Source organism: Pipistrellus hanaki (assembly GCF_964339955.1).
Source record: "Pipistrellus hanaki genome assembly, chromosome: X".
Taxonomy (NCBI): domain Eukaryota; kingdom Metazoa; phylum Chordata; class Mammalia; order Chiroptera; family Vespertilionidae; genus Pipistrellus; species Pipistrellus hanaki.
Genome location: NC_140524.1, coordinates 4666270 through 4684410, shown reverse-complemented (window position 1 = coordinate 4684410; position 18141 = coordinate 4666270). Strand labels below are relative to the sequence as shown.

The 18141-nt window shown below is 43.0% G+C and overlaps 1 protein-coding gene across 1 annotated transcript in view; it reads right to left on the bottom strand.

Annotated features, from left to right (window-relative positions):
• Positions 1-18141, bottom strand: part of JADE3 (jade family PHD finger 3) — a 73671-nt gene that overhangs the window by 4234 nt on the left and 51296 nt on the right. Inside the window, exons 5-11 of the mRNA XM_084870578.1 lie at positions 17262-17419; positions 10727-10917; positions 7848-8059; positions 4068-4235; positions 3360-3476; positions 2265-2717; positions 694-811 (exon numbers count right to left, since the gene is read on the bottom strand). Of these exons, the coding sequence (XP_084726704.1) occupies positions 694-811; positions 2265-2717; positions 3360-3476; positions 4068-4235; positions 7848-8059; positions 10727-10917; positions 17262-17419 (1417 nt within the window). The remainder of the gene's footprint in view (positions 1-693; positions 812-2264; positions 2718-3359; positions 3477-4067; positions 4236-7847; positions 8060-10726; positions 10918-17261; positions 17420-18141) is intronic.

Genomic DNA, 18141 nt, shown 5'->3' with positions numbered 1-18141 from the left:
GCCAAGCTCCCAGGTCTAGGGCACTGTCATGTTCGCCAGTCTCTCTGGTTCATGGGCAGCGCACCCTGCAGCAGGGACTCTGTCTTGATGGTTATCTTCTAGCTCAGCTCTTAGTCCACAGCAGGTGCTCAACAACTACAGCGGTTGGCAAAAGTAGGCTTACCGTTGTGAGTGTGCAAAACCGAATTTATTCTTATATTATGTATTAATTATTGTATTATTTATTATTAACCTACTTTTGCCTACCCCTGTATCAGCGAATAAGAGATAGGAACCCCGGATCTCCTAACTTCTAGCTAAGGGTTTATTTTAACAGACTATTGTTTTGATGGCTAACACCGGAGTGAAATGTTTTCTGGAAACTAGGGTTAGATATTGTCCTCTGGATTTCTAAATAAATCCAATAATTACAAAATAATTTTATGGCTCCATCTAACGGCTCCTAATATCTGGGTGGGGCCTAGATTACCTGCCTTAGATATGCAACTCCTTCAGCCGCACCCTGAGATTTGCTGTCTTGAGGTGACAGCTAAACAGGCCACGCTATGTCAGGCTGGACTAGAACAAATGAGATCCTGGACAAGAATTTTAAAAGATTTTTTAAGTGAAACGATTGACATACAGTTTGAACTGTTGAAATGGGGTGCAACCAGATCTGTGCATTTTCTAGAATATCTTTGAGTTACTCGTTACCTTCGGCTGCTTCCTCGTTAAGCATCTGGACTTGCAAGCCGAAGATCTGCTCTTGTGTTTTGTTTTGTGACAGCTTCAGCTTCTCTCGTCTGGTTATCATGTAGCACAGATTGCGGACCTGCAAGCCCAACCCCCAGCAAGAAGAGATCTTTGTTATGCGATGCAAATCTGACCATTAAAGTTGTTTAGCTAAAATTCAGACAACTAAAGCCAGATGGGCTGGCGGTGAGGGGGGGGGAGGGGGGAGAAGATGGTGAGGAGAGAAGACGCAGCCCAGAAGCTGCACGAGAGAGAGAGGCACTCCACAGCCATGCACACACACAGCCAGCCACGGGATCCCGGTTCCCGTGTCAGTCAGCAGCACAAGCAAACGTTCCCGAGCCGCCTCTGGAACCCTCCTCCCCCTGCCGGTCCTGGGCTCGATGCTTATCTGCACACTCAGGTGGGAAGACTGAACGGTGACTTCACATCTCAGCCTTCCCTTTGGGTGCCTGGGTGAGCAGGGGCAACACCGGGCCCAGTGCAATTTCCCAGTGAGCGCTGGGCCGGCAGGAGAGAGGCCTGCTAGGACACCGGAAGTGGCCTCTGCTCACAGCTCTAAGGGGAAATCCTCATGGGTCATGCTCCCACCCGGACTAAATACTCCACCTTCTGCACCCCAATTTATGCATCAGTAAGCAGGGATAACAACACTTTCTTCATAGGCATGTTAGGACTACATGACTTAATATTCACACGCAGCAAGTGCTATAAATGTGAGTGACAATTTAAAGTGAGGCAACTATATTGGTTTCCTTCCAAATTCTGGGAGCAGAGAAAACACCAAGCCATCTCTCTAATTATCCAGGACTAGAGGCCCGGTGCACGAAATTCGTGCAAGAGCAGGCCTTCCTTCCCCCACTGCCGGCACCGGCTTCCCTCTGGCACTCGGCCCCGGGCTTCCCTCGAAGCCCCGGCTTCGTCCGGAAGGATGTCCGGTCTAATTAGCATATTACTTTCATTATTATAGATTATAAAATTCTCTAGGGTAAACACACAGCCTAGCTTATGTTTGAACCCCTGTAGTACCGACTTAGTAGCTACCTGATATATACACATCCTGAGTTACATGGAATTATGGGGATCCATTTTTGTTGTCACAGCTGGGAATGGGGGTTGCTACTAGCATCTAGCGGGCAGAGAGCAGGGATTCTGCTGAGCATCTTACAGTGGCTGCCACAACAAAGGACAGTCCCCTGCAGCAAAGAATTATCTAGCACAAATGTCAACAGTGCCGAGTTAGAGAAACTCTGATCTAGTGCTTTCCTGGCCCGAATTCCTCCTTTCTTAGGCAGCTTCAGTGAGGCTCAATGGTGAGTAAAAAGCGAACCAAATGAGGATGTATTTCAGATTTCACAGAGAATATAAGTTAGGGCTAATTCCCCGAAAGTGCCTGCCAAAATGGAAACAGAGTTCAACGTCGGGGCCACAGTGAAATCAGAATACCAGGACACAGCAGCCCACACCGTAAGTGAGGTGACCTTAACGACACCTGGCAGTGGGACCCCATTCTATGCGGACGGTCCCCTTACCCGCTCCAGGTCCTGCCGCAGGTGCATGAACATGCTCATGCGGGAGTGCATATCCTCCGCCTTCGGCTGCGGTAAGCCCTTCTCCTCCTCCTCCTTCGGCGGAAACAGCGGCTTATTGAAGTTGCTCTTGCGTTTCAGCTTCCAGTAGTTGTAGATCAGGTCCACCGTGAGGGTGGGCATGCCCAGCTCTGTGGCCACGTCCGACACCTTGACTAGGTTATAGAACTCCTCCTCCAGCTCCTGCAGCTTCTGCGCGCGCACGCTGGTCTTCTCGCTCGTGGCCTGGCAGAGGGGGGACTCGGCATCGCTGGGCTTCTGCCGGCTCTCGCTGTGCTTGAGGCAGAAGGACCTGAATCTCACTTCGTCGTCCTCGCCCAGGATGGTCTTCATCTCCAGGTTGTGCTCGAAGGCGCAGGTGACGTGGAAGGCGGTGATGCACGTCTTCACGGAGCACTGCGGGGGGAGGAGGGTGTTCAGGCAGCGGGGCTGAGCGGGGAGCCCTGCACCCCTGGGCCTACACTGAGACCCCCTGGGAAGCAAAGGGAAGGCGGGGGAGGCTGGTCCTACATGGATCAGGACAGAGTCCCTGGGAGTGCCCCAGAAGTCTGCGGTTCTGGAAAAGGGCAAACACAGAGGCAAACAACCAACTCCTCAAATCCCAACTCCTCTTTAAGGCTTAACGCGGCACTGAGTTTGTCTGAGACATGTTCCTTGGCCCCTGTAGAGTCATGCTATACCTAGTCTGCCTCCTACATTACCACATGCTATGCTTCTATGATGGTACTTTTGCCTGGCCGGCACGGCTCAGGGGTTGAGCATTTACCTATGAACCAGGAGGTCATGAGTCAGTTTCCGGTCAGGGCACATGCCTGGGTTGTGGGCTTGATGCCCAGTGTTGGGGCCTGCAGGAGGCAGCCGATCCATGATTCTCTCTTATCGTTGATGTCTTTCTCTCTCTCCCTTCCTCTCTGAAATCAATCAGTATATTTTGTAATGGTACTTCCACACTAAACCCACAGTACAATAAATGTTACCAGGAGGCTGTCCCTGGGAGGGAGAGTCTGGGGGTCTCCACCACTTCTCGCGGGGACTCACCTGAATGCACGCTCCTGTCTTCACTTTGCATAAGTAACAGACTAAGCCCCAGCGGCTGTGTGGGACGTGGGAGATCTTTGTGATCGGTTCCATCCGTTCCGGGGAGCCAATGCTGACCTGCAAGTGAAATACCACCATGAGGCAGACACGCAGAGGTATTCCCCTGGCACCTTCCACAAAGCACAAAAGATGCTACGTGAAGCTCAGAAAATCAACACAATGAGGCGAGCCATGTCTCTTAAGGTTACTGTGGAACAAGAGTAAATAAAACCTGTCTCTAGTCACTGCTCAGACCTTCAGTCATTTCCAGAATGTAAGTGGTTTACGTATAGAATGAAAGGGCGGAGTGAAGACCAGGCTCGGCTACTTTAGGGAATCAGATGTCTATACTTTACTTAGGAATCGAAGACAGTTACCAAGGAAAGGAATATAAATCCACAAAATCTAGCAGCTATCATGATAGAGACGGTGCCACAGGCTTTGCTTTTTTTCCATTTAATCCACTAAGGATGAAACCCAGAGGCAGCAACAAGCTCTTCAGTGTGGCTTACAAAGAAGCATGCCACTGCTGGAAAGTAGCAGTAATTTGTATAATGAAGAGATTGTAGTACAAAAGTAGAAAGGGTAAGGATAATACCATTTGTAGACTAAAGTCTTTAAAATCACATATCTATCATCAGCTTACTTTACTCCCTCTGGAAGTCTTACCTCTGGAATCCACAGGGCACAGCTGACATGAGCCCACTTAGTCCCCGTCTTGTTGGACTTCATGGCTCCACCTTTCTTTGGGCAAAATATGCATTGCGCAGGCACGCCCACGACACAGGCGCGGCACAGCCAGCTGCCTTCTGGCACCTTGAGGATGCCGTAGCAAGCCTGGGGAGAGGAGGACAAGGGAGAGTGGTTAGCATTGTCTCACCGGGGTCTGTGTCTGCTCTCTGGTAGTTACGAAGGACCCTCCCCCTTTAGGAAGAAGAGGCAATAAGACCAAAACAGCTCATATCCAGAGTTCAGTCATTTTAAAACACTCAGGGGGAAAAGGCGACTTCTAGCATCTGTCCTAGGATCAGCATGTCCGTGCGCGGGAACTGACTTTGAGGACAACAGAATAAAGACTCGGAGGAAACACAAGCAAGGCTAGCCCAACTGCTCTCTGAGTTTGGGAATTACATATATTTTTTTTTCTTTTCTGCCCCAGTTTTCTAAAGCTTCTTCAATTATTATTATAGTTGGTCAGTCATATTTATGGAATAACTTCTATATGCCATGCAGTGTTATGATCAAGAAAAAAGTATGAAGCCCTAACTGGTTTGGCTCAGTGGGTAGAGCGTCAGCCTGAGAAGGGTTCGGGTTTGATTCCGGTCAAGGGCACGTACCTAGGTTGTGGGTACATCCCCAGTAGGAGGTGTGCGAGGCAGCTGATTGATGTTACTCTCTCATCGATGTTTCTAACTCTCTATTCCTCTCCCTTCCTCTCTGTAAAAATCAATAAATCAATAAAAGAAAAAAAGTATTAAAAATAATTACAGTGAAAGTTCTGAGGAGCAAATGAGCTGACGTGTAAAGGGCTAACAGTGCCTGGTGCATAAACACACTCGGCAGATTGTAGCAATTACTTGCTTGGGTTGAAGAAAAGGGCCTTGTGAATAAATCCGGAATTGAATATAATATTAGACCAATCACAATACTCCGTAATGAGTTCTGGAAGCTGCTTCAAATTCTTTATGGAATGAGGTCGGACAAATAAATAGATGAATTACTGGGAGAGGAGGGAGATTAGTTTGGAAATTCTAGGTTTCCCTTTCGCTACCTGTGACTTTGCCCATCCTTCCCCTTACTGCTCTCCTCTCACCATTAGAGACCAAACCTGGGCCACCTGGCTTCCCGTGTGGGCTGGCACAGCCTCCACCACTGACTGCTTCACCATGGTAGCTTCCAATCCTGCCTGCTCCAGGAGTACACCCACAGCTCACACAGACATTAACAACCGTTACCATTGCGTCACACTCCCACCCAACTGGCCCTTTTCCAGACTCTCTATCCATATCACCATGCTTCCCACCTTCCAGACCAAATCCTTAGACTCATATTATCCACCTTCCTTCATCTACTGTCCTGAAGCTGGCTAGGCCACTCTACTGAGTGACCCTTAGACTGAACTTCCTTGCCATCCCCACCATAACTGCGCCATCCAAGTCAGCATAGCATGCGTGTCTACATTAATTTATTTCTGAATTATCTTCTGCTCCCTTCACACCTTCAACCCTTCCTCTGTTTGTCTGTCAGGTCATTCTGATATGCCACTGCACAGCAATAAACCCTCTAGAAAGTCCTTCTGCTCTTGCCTTCATCCCCTCTAACCCAGAGGTTGGGCAAACTACTCAAGGCCCGTCTTGTAAAGCCAAACAAACTGAGAATAATTTTCATATTTTAAAAGGGATGTTTTCAAAAAACGTAACAGAAACTGTATTGGCCCTCCAAGTCTAGAATGTTTACTGTCTGGCTCTTCAAAGAAAACATTCGCTGGACCTGCTTTACGGCCCGCTGCGCCTCGCCTCTCAATCCGCGCCCTCTACTCTGTAGTTTCCCTCCCCAGATACGCGGTCTGTGTCACGTAGTCTTCTTTACTTAGGCTATAATGCTCCATCTCCTCAGTGAGATTGGAAGATCACTGGAGGTAGGTCCTTTACCATCCATTTATCTCAAATTCGCTCTCTCTCTATGCGAAGCCCGAGTCGGTGGTTTGGAAAAACAAATTAATTTAGCTCAAGAACGGAAGCTGGACTCCAACCAGGCTGCCCTCACCACAGCAGGGCACACAGGGTTCTTCATTTTGAAATCTTTCCTTTCTCTGAGGCCGGAAAGATCACCAGGAAAGTAAAGCAAGCTTCTTTCCATAAGCAGAGCCTCTTCCAGTGGAAGGAAGACCAAAACCAATGCTGATTCAGAACCCCTTTATCTGCTGGCCATTCTATCGGGCAGAAAATCATTTACCGGGCCTTGTGTACTCATGGTCACAGGATCATAGAAGCTTTTATTTCATAGCAGTGGTCCTTAGCTTTTTCTAGACCACAAATGACGAAAGCTGTGGACTCTCTTGAGAAAACTGCACATGCACATGAACACATGTTTTCAATATAATTTCAGGGGCATAAGCTCTGCCAAACACGATATACTAGTATGTGACAGATAGAAAAAACTATGAGCATGTACCTTCAGGCAATTAATTTAGGTCTCAGTCTGAGTATTCAACACCTGGGCTGAGAAGCAGACAATGGAACACATAAAGGGACTTGGAATGATCTCAATTTTCATAGTTTTAATGAAAAAATTTCAAGTTCATTGCTAAACTCTGAAGTCTATTGATGCAAATCTCTCTTCTACAATAAAATACTGACCATAAGTGTATTATAGGTACAGAGGAACAAACACTTGACATAATATGGTGGCAGTAAAGAGGCAAAATTATGTTTACTAAATATAGCTGTTCATGATTCTGTTGAGTAAAACTTCCAAATCATTCTAAGTTACTTTTCCGTCACCAGAGGGAGCTCTAACCCAAGTAGCTCTTCAGCACTGAGAGAATATTCTCACTATGGAAGAATCTGTTTTATATGAAACTTCACATGCACAACATCCTGCGTCCATGTGTACCAGCTTACACTCTGCAGGGCCTGGGCGGGTGTCACTGTCATCTCTTTCTATGTGATGAAAAGGCATCATTTACAGTCATTACTGGATATGTTTTCCAAACAAACAAAATACTCTCGAGGAGGATTATTATGCTCATTGCATTGTTAGTCAAAGATCCCCAAAACAATTCCTTAATATTTTATCCCAACTGGGAAGCACAGTCCGAAAATATGTAAAGATGACCTTTGCACTATCCCCTTTAAGCTCACTACAGATCCACAATCACTTATCTGAAAACCCTAAAGTGAGGAAAATTAGGAAATGCAGGACTGCTCAGATCTTAGGAAAGTAGTAGAGGACATACACGGTATATTGCTCCCCAATGGGACCAGGGGCAGTACCATATAACTAAATACATGAACCTTTCTCTAAAAATATATGGCTACACGAAATAAGTTAAAGACTATAAATAGCCTCATATTGGGTGACTTCTACTATTGCCCCTACCTAAATTCGTTTTGGTGCCAAACTTAGGCAAAAAATTTCTACAGTTTCAGAGCTTTAAAATTCTGGAAATGCAGAGAAGGGACTGTGAACTTGTATGGTGAGATACTTAAGTTCATGCTTACATGGTAAAGATTTTCTCTCTAAGGGTATAATATAAATAACAACAACTGGTAAAGATAAATTTTAAAATTCAGTATTCAAAGGACACAAGCAAAATGAAGAAAAAGACCCAACTGGTCACGGAATAATTTTGAGTACCTTCTAACACAGAAGGTTAGATATGGGTGCTGGAGGTGACTGAGCTCAGCAAGGCTGACCACGGGAGGTGGCGGCCTCGCTCTCACTGACCTGGTGCACACAGATGTTACACTTGTCACAGAACACCATGTCATTCCCGTCTTCACTGTCAGGAGACCGGCACACATCACAGATCACATTTTCGTCATACTCTATGCCTAGCCCTTCCTCCGTGGCGATAGCATGTTTCATGTTTTCATGGCACTGACGTTCCAGGACTTCGATTGTCTTCTCCATCAGGTTTTCATCAACTTGCTCACAACCTGCACAGAAATACAAGCAATCAATCCACTCGCCAGCCAGCTGGCATTCCCAATCAGCCACTGTGAGCCCGGTGCAGGGGTGAGGAGAGGGCAAAGGATCACTTACTAGAGCTACTCTAATACCTCTCTTCACATATTAGTGCTCAACACATGAAGGAGAAATGTATTTCACCATATTCCTTGTGAGAAATATTACTGACCCTTCTACATTTTCTATCGAAATCCTAGCTAGTCTCTTCCTAAATCTCTCTGCCTTTTCTCTTATTTCCAGTGAGGGAGGACTTCCACTGAGCTTTGTAATTTTGAACGTGTTAACTTGTAGCATTAGAAAATAATTAGAGTCACATAACTATTTAGATATAAATCAGCACTAGCAAATTAGTCCCAATGAGCACATTTAATGACTAAATACGAACATTTTCATAAAAAAGGTATTAAGTCAGAAAAGAAAATTCTAGGTACTGTACATGTGATTATACTAGAAATAATTCTCAAAAGGATCCAAACAAATTTACCCAAATACTGTACTTAATTTGTAATAGAAAATATCCTAAAAAACCCTGAAATTCCACATAAACTACCTTTTAATATTGTAACTACTTATAAAATAAAATTAAAAAAACCCTACTCAGGTAGTTCATTTTTTTTCAGCCAAGACCAATTACTCTTTTTTCCCTAGAGTGAAAGAGTTTGAGTGTCTGGTTATAAGAGCACTTGAATTCAAATTCCAACTTGACCGCATTTTGGTTGTGTAAACTTTGACAAGCTATGTATCTTCTTGAGGGCTTAGTGTTCTTATCTGTAGAATAAAGATAATGTCAAACTCACTGATTTCTTGTGAGGCTGAGATGAAGTAATACTAATACCCTGCTTAGTCTAGTGCCTGGTGGTCTGTAGTAAGCACTCAATTTTTAAAATTCCTTAATCTGAGCCAAAAAACGCTTAATTTAATGTTGTTTTCAAGAGTTTGTTTTAAGCTCTTATTAGCCTCACTACAATATCATTCACCCTAAAGGAATGCTTGAGATAAGGCAATTCTTTAAATCTCACCCAAGCCTAATTACAGTGTGGTATCCTGCATGGGATGGATCCTGGGACAGAAAAGGGCCATTAGTAAAAACACTGATGGAAACCCAACAAAGGCTGGAATTTAGTTAACAGCAATGTACCTGTGCTAGTTTCTCAGCTTTGACAACTGAGCCATGGTGAGTGAGATGTTAACATTAGGGGAAACGGAAACTGTGAGGGCTACACAGTAACTGTATTAAATGTACAGCTTTTCTGTAAATCTAAAGCTATACCTAAATAAAAAAGCGTATTTAAACAAACTATCCAAAGGGAGTTAAGTGCACAATCCCAAAGGGACCTTGTCACAGGGTGACGTCACGGCGAAGGCAGCACCATAATGCTGTAATGTACATGGATGTTACATGGCCCATAAGCACCGCACATCCAGCTGTCCATCCAGTTGATTACGCCCTCCACTCTGATTTTCCCTGTCAGTCTTTTATTTCCTTCTCTTCATGGTCTCCACCCCAAATTCCCCTCCCCTCCTCTCAGAAGGCAGAGTAAGAAAAGACATAAAACGAAGAGTTTTAAGAAGCAAAGAGTAAGTGTTGGTTACTGATAGAATAGGTAACACCATTATGCCAAACTGGGTTAATACTGTTTTAATTTATTGTTCACATGCATTTGGAAGGAAGGAAGGAAGGAAGGAAGGAAGGAAGGAAGGAAGGAAGGAAGGAAGGAAAGAAGGAAGGAAGGGAGGAAGAAAGGAAGGGAGGAAGGGAGGGAGGGAGGTAAGAAGGGAGGAAGAGAGGAGGATGGAGGGAAGAAAATGAACAAATGAGATGCCAACAAAAATGAAATCAATGCATCCTTCACTGTACCTCACATGGAGGAATGAAAAAGCACCCCCGGTTCCACAGGACCTCTCGGACCTTAGGCACTGCTCGGGGTGAAGGCAGGTAAGAAAGGCGAGTTGTATGTAAGTATGGAGGGAGTGTCCTTTCAGCCTAGTTTCCCAGAATTGCTGGGATGGCACAGTCTGGCAGGCAGCCTCTCTAAAATCATTTTTATGCTTACTTCCAAGTTTTATTTTTGCTTCATTTTATTTTTGAGAATTGCATGAGAACTCTAGAACTCACTGGAGGTAGCTCACGTCTGTTTTGGCAGAATGACAAGATCTGTATTAAGGTGTTGTGGTCACATCAGACTGTCAGTTGTGGTGGTGTTCATGCCGAAGCTGGAGCTTCTCCCCACGGGGAGGAGGGGGGAGAGGGGCCGATACCTGCCCCGCTCAGTGATCTGAGTGCTTTTCAGGGTCGAGGGAGGAACCAGTCTCCAGATCCTTCTCAACCAGAAAGCCAATCACCAGTCAGCCATGATCATGCTCACTCAGAACTGGGAAACCTACGTGCCATCCCTGTCTGCGCTATTCGCCACGGATAAGGGCAGACAAGGTCCAATTGAAATGTTATTGCTCGATTTCAATCTATTTAAGCATTTCTAATGCCTCGCGAAGATAAAAATCAAGGAGAAAATGAACAAGAAGGCCAGCAAAGAAAGGAAGCCCCAAGATGAAAACGATTTCAATGGTTCTGACAACTTGAAAAAGAAATCGCATGTTGAATCAAGGAACAACTCAGTTGGGAGAAAACGGCTCACCCATCTGCTCGAGCTCTTCATTGAGGGACTGCAGCCAGAACATGTCCATGTCGTCCAGGTCGTATCGGCACACGGCTGCCGCCTGCTCCGTGATGTTCATGTAGCCCAGCTCCGAGTCGTCGGAATTGGAGCAATGGATGTACTTCCGGGGGCGGGTAAATAGAACATCCTCGACCTTATCGGCGATAATCCTAGAAAAGCGACAGACAGACACTCATAAAAATCAACAAATGACAGATGGCAGGCCGTGGCTGATGGGCCCAAAGGGACTCAGGCCACAGAGTGGGGCTCAATGCTCCCTGTCTACCCCGTGGAAATCCCCTGCTCTGCTCGCTGGGAGGAATGGCAGATCCCTTTCTAGGAAGCAAACGGTTCTACAAATTCCATTTTTCTCATCTCTGAACACTGACTGCCGATGAAATGCCTCCTTTATCCTCATGGCTCCCTGGTCCACAGTACCATTCGTTCTGATAAGATGCTGCATTTTGTGTTCTTGGTGCAATGGCCACCAAGTTTATTTAAAAGGGGAAACTGAGGAAGTGACATTCGCACAGAGGCACAGCCAGATTCCACACTAAAGATATATATATATATATATATATATATATATATATATATATATATATATTAATATTTTATACAGAGAGGAAGGGAGAGAGAGAGAGGGCTAGAAACATCGATGAGAGAGAGTCATCGATCAGCCGCCTCTTGCACACCCCCCACTGGGGATGTGCCTGCAACCAAGGTACATGCCCTTGACCGGAATCGAACCCAGGACCTTTCAGTCCCCAAGCCGACGCTCTATCCATTGAGCCAAACCGGTCTCGGCCAAAGATATATTTAAGCTCGTGCTTTTCTGCCATGGAGGCAATGCGGGATGGTGTTTGTAAAGAGTGCGGCCTGCAGACTCACATAAGCCTGTTTTTCTTCTGCCACTCACTTATATGGCGATCTTGGGCAATTAATTTCTACACGGTTCAGTTTCCTTAGCTAAAAAGCCAGGGTGATAATCATAAATTATGATAAAATAATATCAAACTTTTAGGGCTCTTACGGTGAGTATATGAAATAAAATATATGAAGTGCTTAGTATAGTGTATAGTAAAAAATAAAGGTTCAATGTCATTGTTCACCACCCCAAGTCAGGTCTCCTTCCATCATCATTTATCCCTATACTCTCTTCTACCTCCCCATACTGTTGTCTATGAATTTATTTCTTTATTTAATCCCTTCACCGTTTCCACCCCCACCCCCTCTGACAGCTGTCAGTCTGCTCTTCGTTTATGAGTCTGAGTCTATTTTGTTTGTTTATTTTGTTCAATAGATTCTACATATGAGTGAAATCATATGGTGCTTGTCCTTTTCTGACTGGCTTATTCCAGTTAGCGAAATGCTATTCAGATGATGTATTATAGAATTGTGTACCAGAAACCTATATAATTTTATTAACCAATGTCACCCCAATAAATTAAATAAAAAATGTCATTGTTATTGCTGTTATATTTATTCTCTTCACTATTTGTGCAGGTGAGTTTAAGTCAAGAGGCTGTGGACAGACACAAACTTAAGGTATTTCTCAGCCATAAATGATAGTGACTAGAAGTCTGAGCCAGGGCCACATGATAGGAGTAAAGATTCCTGTTCTTCCATCAACTTCTTCATAAGCCAGAGCAAATCCATATTTCCCCTTCCCCTTTCTAACACTTAAGAGCCTAAGCAAGTAAATCAAGCAAGGGAACTAATAGAAGTTTCTCATACCAATGACCTATTGTACAACTGATGTCTTAGGTATGCATGAAGCACCAGAAAACATAACCAGCGGGAAATCTGAATGATCATTCTCTGGCTATTTTAAAGAACAGAGTGGGCCATTTAAAAAGAAAGAAAGAGATATGTATGTCATCATGAATAATAAAAATTGTTTGTCTGGAGCCAGATTCTTTATTCTAGAGTTACTATATATGTAGGTAGACTCATAAACACAAATGTATTCATATGAAGACATATAAATATACAGGCCAAGTCCACTCTGTAAACACAGTAAATATTTCCTCCTAAGCATCCTTCCAAAAGCTTATGATTCCAAATAATATACGTTGAATAAAGGTGGTAACTACACACATTTGTATATGTTAATTTTTCTACTGTATAGAGTTCTTAAAGCCAAATGGAACAGATATTGGAGGAAAAAAGCAGAACCTCAGAGTATTAATTGAAGCTGAAAATTTGGAAACTGCTGCCAGAGGCCTGCTTCCAACTGAAATCAGCCCAACGGAAAAGGACAAGACCAGCGTAGGAATGCTCCAGAGACGGTGAGATTAAATATACTGTGAGATTAAATATACTGTGAGATTAAATATACTGTGAGATTAAATATACTGTGAGATTAAATATACTGTGAGATTAAATATACTGTGAGATTAAATACGCTGAGCATTTTTGGTGCATGCCATATGAGGTAATTATAGAATATCTATTTTTTCCCCAAGATTCAGCTTTTTCTAAAAGGCAGAATATTTGATAACTATTCATCTCAATCGTCTCACATTTTAATGTGAAATGAGGCAGCCGATGTGTTTTAAAATTAAACTAATATGTTTAGTAAGCTTCTGGAAGAAAACAGGGGAATATCTTTTTGACTTTGGGATAGGCAACAATACTTTAAATAAGACAAAAGCCATTAACCATGAAGGAAGAAACTGGAAAATCTCTTTTTTTTTTTTTTAAATCAACTATATAGGGTGAAGCAAAGAGTACAAGAATAAACTTGGTGTTTTGCATACTCGAAACTGTAAACCTACTTTTGCCCCATCCTGTATAGAACAAACTTCTACAACTCAATCAGAAAAAAAGACAGACAGTCCCATGAAAAACTGGGCAAAAAACTTGATTAGATACTTGACAAATAAAGGCTCCCAACCTCATTAGTTATCACACAAATACAAATGGAAACCAATCACTATTACCCACCAGAATGGTAGACTGACCAGAAACTGACAATCCCTTGTGCTCATAGGAAGTGGCGCAGACAGACCTCTCACAGGCTGCCCGTGCGAGTGTGACCTGGGACATCACTCTGCTAACCCATTTGGCAGCTGATATGATAGCTGTGCGTATATATATCCTATGACCTAGCAAACCCATTCTTAGGGATATACTTAACAAAAAAGTAAACACGTGTCTATTAAAAGGTGAAGAAAATGTCCATATTAGCATTTGTCATAATAGCTGAAAACTGGAAGCAACCCAAATATCCACCAAGAGCAGGATGGGAAAAGAAAATGTGGGACGGTCACACAATGGAACATGACACAGAAGTGGAACTTAGTGATTTACTGCATGCAACAGCATGGATGACTCTCACAGGCACAATGAGGACCGATGTGAAGTTCAAAAACTGGCAAAATGATCACCTATGTGCAGAGGTCCGTTAGTGGGCAGGAACGGAGGGAGGGCTTCTAGGCTGTTGGTACTGCTCTATCTCTTCATCTAGGTGGCAGTTAAATGAGCATGTTTAATTCACGGAAAGTCACTGAGTTATACAGTTATACTTTGGTTACTTTTCTGGGTATATATTATACTTCAATGCAGAACTTTTCATAATGATAACAAATGATGTTATCTCGCTCGTCTTTTCATATGTGTATTTTCCTATGTCACTACTAAGGTCTGACTCTGAGAACTGAGTATATGGCAATAAAAAGATTATAGTTAATACCAAAGGCAAGGAAATGCGTGGGTAAAAGGTAAAGTTAATACACAGTCACAAGAAGACATTCTTGTATTTATAATGATAGAGGGGAAAGTCTATGAGAATTAGTGACAAAAATATTATTTTGGAATTTAAAAAATGGAACTTTAATACCAAGTAGGTTAATATGCTGAAACCCTAACTCCCAGGGTGACTGATTTGGACATGGGGCCTATAAGGAGACAAGGTGAAGTGAGGTTACAAGGGTGGGGACCTAATCTGATAGGGCTGTTGTCCTTATAAGAGGAGGAAAAGAAGAAGAAGAGATAGCAGATGTATCCATCCATCCCTTCCTTCCCCACCCCCGCCCTCTCTCTGCGTGCACACAAAGGGAAGGCCATGTGAGGATGCACAGAGAAGGCAGCTGTCTATCACTGGACACCAAGCCTGGTGGCAACTTGATCTTGGACTTGTTGCCTCCAAACTGGAGTTACATAGTGGTGGTAGTTTCATAACTCTGTGAGTATACCAAAAACCACCACACAATTTAAAAGACTGAATTTTATGGTATGTGAATTCTATATACATTATCTCTTTATGAAATCAAGCAGGACATTTATAAAAGCCCATGGTGGTCATGTGACAAACTTGGAACTTATAGAAGCCCTCCTACCTACTACTTTTCTATTTTGATTTACAATGTCATTCATTAGTTGTAGTGTATGTTTACTTACACTAAACTTTTTCAATCAAGTGAAAAAAATATTTTCTTTCCTAACATCTACCCATTTTCCAATTTGCTTCCTTTGTCTTATTCTTCTTATAATAAACTGTGTATTGGAAACCTACTATTTGACTAGTAGGGGTTTTGCAGTTAGGTAGCCTATAGTCACCTCTTATTGTCTTTTAAAAATTATATATATATATAATTGATTTCAGAGAGGAAGGGAGAGAGAGAGTGATAGAAACATCAATGATGAGAGAGAATAACTAATCAGCTGCTTCCTGCATGCCCCCCCCACTGGGGATCGAGCCCACAACCCAGGTGGTGCCCTGACCGGTTTGAACTATGACCTCCTGTTCATAGGTCGATGCTCAACCACTGAGCCATGCTGTTGTGTCTTTTTTTATGTGCCATAAATCACATTTTCTTATCTATATACTCCTTTATTTGTAGTTTACAGTTTGTATACATATAATGAGTGTGTATAACATTAGTGGGGTATAAATGACATACGTGAAACTGCATGTATTTTAAATGTACAAATAAATATGTTAGATCTGTAACCAACACCACCACCAAGATAATTAAAGTTTCCTTGTACCCTCCTGCTCCACTGTCTCCTTCCAGAAAACTACTGATGTGCTATCAATTACAGATTACAATGTCCTTGCTTCTGCACAGTGGTATGGTACTGTAAAAATGACTGTGCAGCTGAAATTGTGAAAAGCAACCTGAATAATCAATGGAGAAAGTTATGATTGTTCAGTGATCCTTAAAAATTTTAAAAAATATATTTAAAAATTTTTTTTTCCAGAACAAATGTCTGCTGACATCCAAGGGACAGGGACTCTCTGCTCCTGCTGGGCGAGCTGGGAGTTCTGGGTCCCCATGAAGCCTCCACTGATATCTCTCCCACTGGAAATGGAAAAAGCACCTTTTTACTGCTCTCTATGCGGCCTCCTCCACTGACACCACGGGAGGAGGCGGTACCCTCATTACCACTAGGCATGTGATTTCTGCCCTTTATGAACCTAATATGCACTAGAAATAGATGTACAACGAGATGTGTAATTTCTCATAGTATCCAAGAGGTCCCACCAACCCCTTTATCTGTTGCTATTTCTTTCCTTCTCTCTTTTCCATTGCTCGCTCACTCACTCACTCACTCAAACTTATACCAAGCACTAGTGGCCCTGTGCCCGAATCCATGCGGAAGTAGTTCACTGCCACTTGCCTCAGATGGCCAACCTGCCCACTGCTGCTCATAGCTCTCCACCGCAGGTAGCTTGCTGCCCTGCTCTCCTGTAGCTCTCTGTTGCTGATAGCTCACTGCCCTGCCCTCCTGCTGATTGGTCATTATGTGACAGCATCCTGACCAATTTACATATTACCCTATTGTAAGTATAGATTTTGTTTCAAGCCAGCCTTTCTGCAAAGCACTGGGAACACAGAGATGAGTAAGAAAAAGTGGCTCCTAAACCAGTCATTACTCTTGAGGAGTTGAACTTACTACTTCCTCTGACAGAAAAGTCCTCTCTCCTTCCCACAAAACCAAAACCTCTTCTGCTCCAACTTTCTTCTCAAGTCTTTGCAAATGAAGGTCATGTGCTTACAGGCAACCCAACTGTTACAGCCACCCCCTTTCATGTGTGTTCATGCATTTTACAAGCTCTCCGTGTTTTGGCCTTCTATTTATAGATGTTATCACTATAAGGTCCTTCTATGATGAAACAAGTTATCACGGGGTTATGTATTAATAGGGTTATTATGGGGTTATGTAATGAATGCTCTAATAAAGACTAATACATGCTACTGATTATTGAGTCAGACCTGGAAATCCAGGTCTCCAAAATCTTATCACATGTCAGGATTGGACATCAAACAGTTTTATCCTATAAATGGGCACATATTTTATCTGTAAATAAATGACCTTGACTTCAACTACTAACTAACCTATGCCAGCCTGTATACTCTGCCAGTAGTCTGAGTGGACTGGTGAACATGGTATGTGACTTAGTGTTATAATGTGGAATTAGCCACTCCAAGTCTCTCCCCAAGCAGCACACACATAAACATAAGAACATTCGTTCCCTAAGTCAAAGATGCAAGCATGCAAATACCTGAGGGTTGGCTGCGGAAGTGTGTCCGGATTGGCTGGCACCTGGACTCCCTTCTCCCATTCTTCCTTCCATGTATCAGTGAAGATGTAATAGCTGTCAGGCTCAATGTATTGAGAATCCGAAACCTTCATGGCACTGATGAGGTCCTTCCGGAATACCTGGAAGAGCGCACACAGACTGAATGAACTAAAAATATTTACTGTTATTTTTAAAAGACCCACCAACTCTATACTTCAACAGAGAGATATTTCTAACTTCCTAAATGGCCAGATCAACTCCTATTTGGAAGAGGTTTGAAGCACTGACCGGAAGCCAGTTTGCTCTGGATTTAATGAAGAGTAAACAAAGGGTTCCTTTCTGAATTATTTTCTTGGGTTCCTTGAATTTAAATGAACAATACAGGTTAATCTAAATAAAACAGTTTATATAAAACAAACCACAACTCTCTAAAGTTAAGCAACAAGTATCCCTCTGATAACTTACAATTTTTTATTTAGCCATTAGAGTATTTTTTTTATTTATTCAGAAATAATTTTAGACTCACAGAAAAGTTACAAAAATAGTACAAAGCTCCCATACACCCTTCACATAGTCTCTTTTAATGTTAACACCATATACAACAAGCATATAATTATCTAAACAAGAAAACCCACGTTGTTACAACACTATTAATCTACAGACCTGATTAAAATTTTACTAATCCCACCTCCCCATGTTCTTCCGTTCCAGAATTCAACCAGGATCCCACATTGCAATTAGTTGTTATGTTTCCTTAGTATCCTCCAATTTGTGACAGTTTCTCAGTCCTTCCGACCTTGGCTTTTGAAGAATGCTGGTCATGTATTTGATAGAATGTCCCTACAATTTGGGTTTGTGTGAT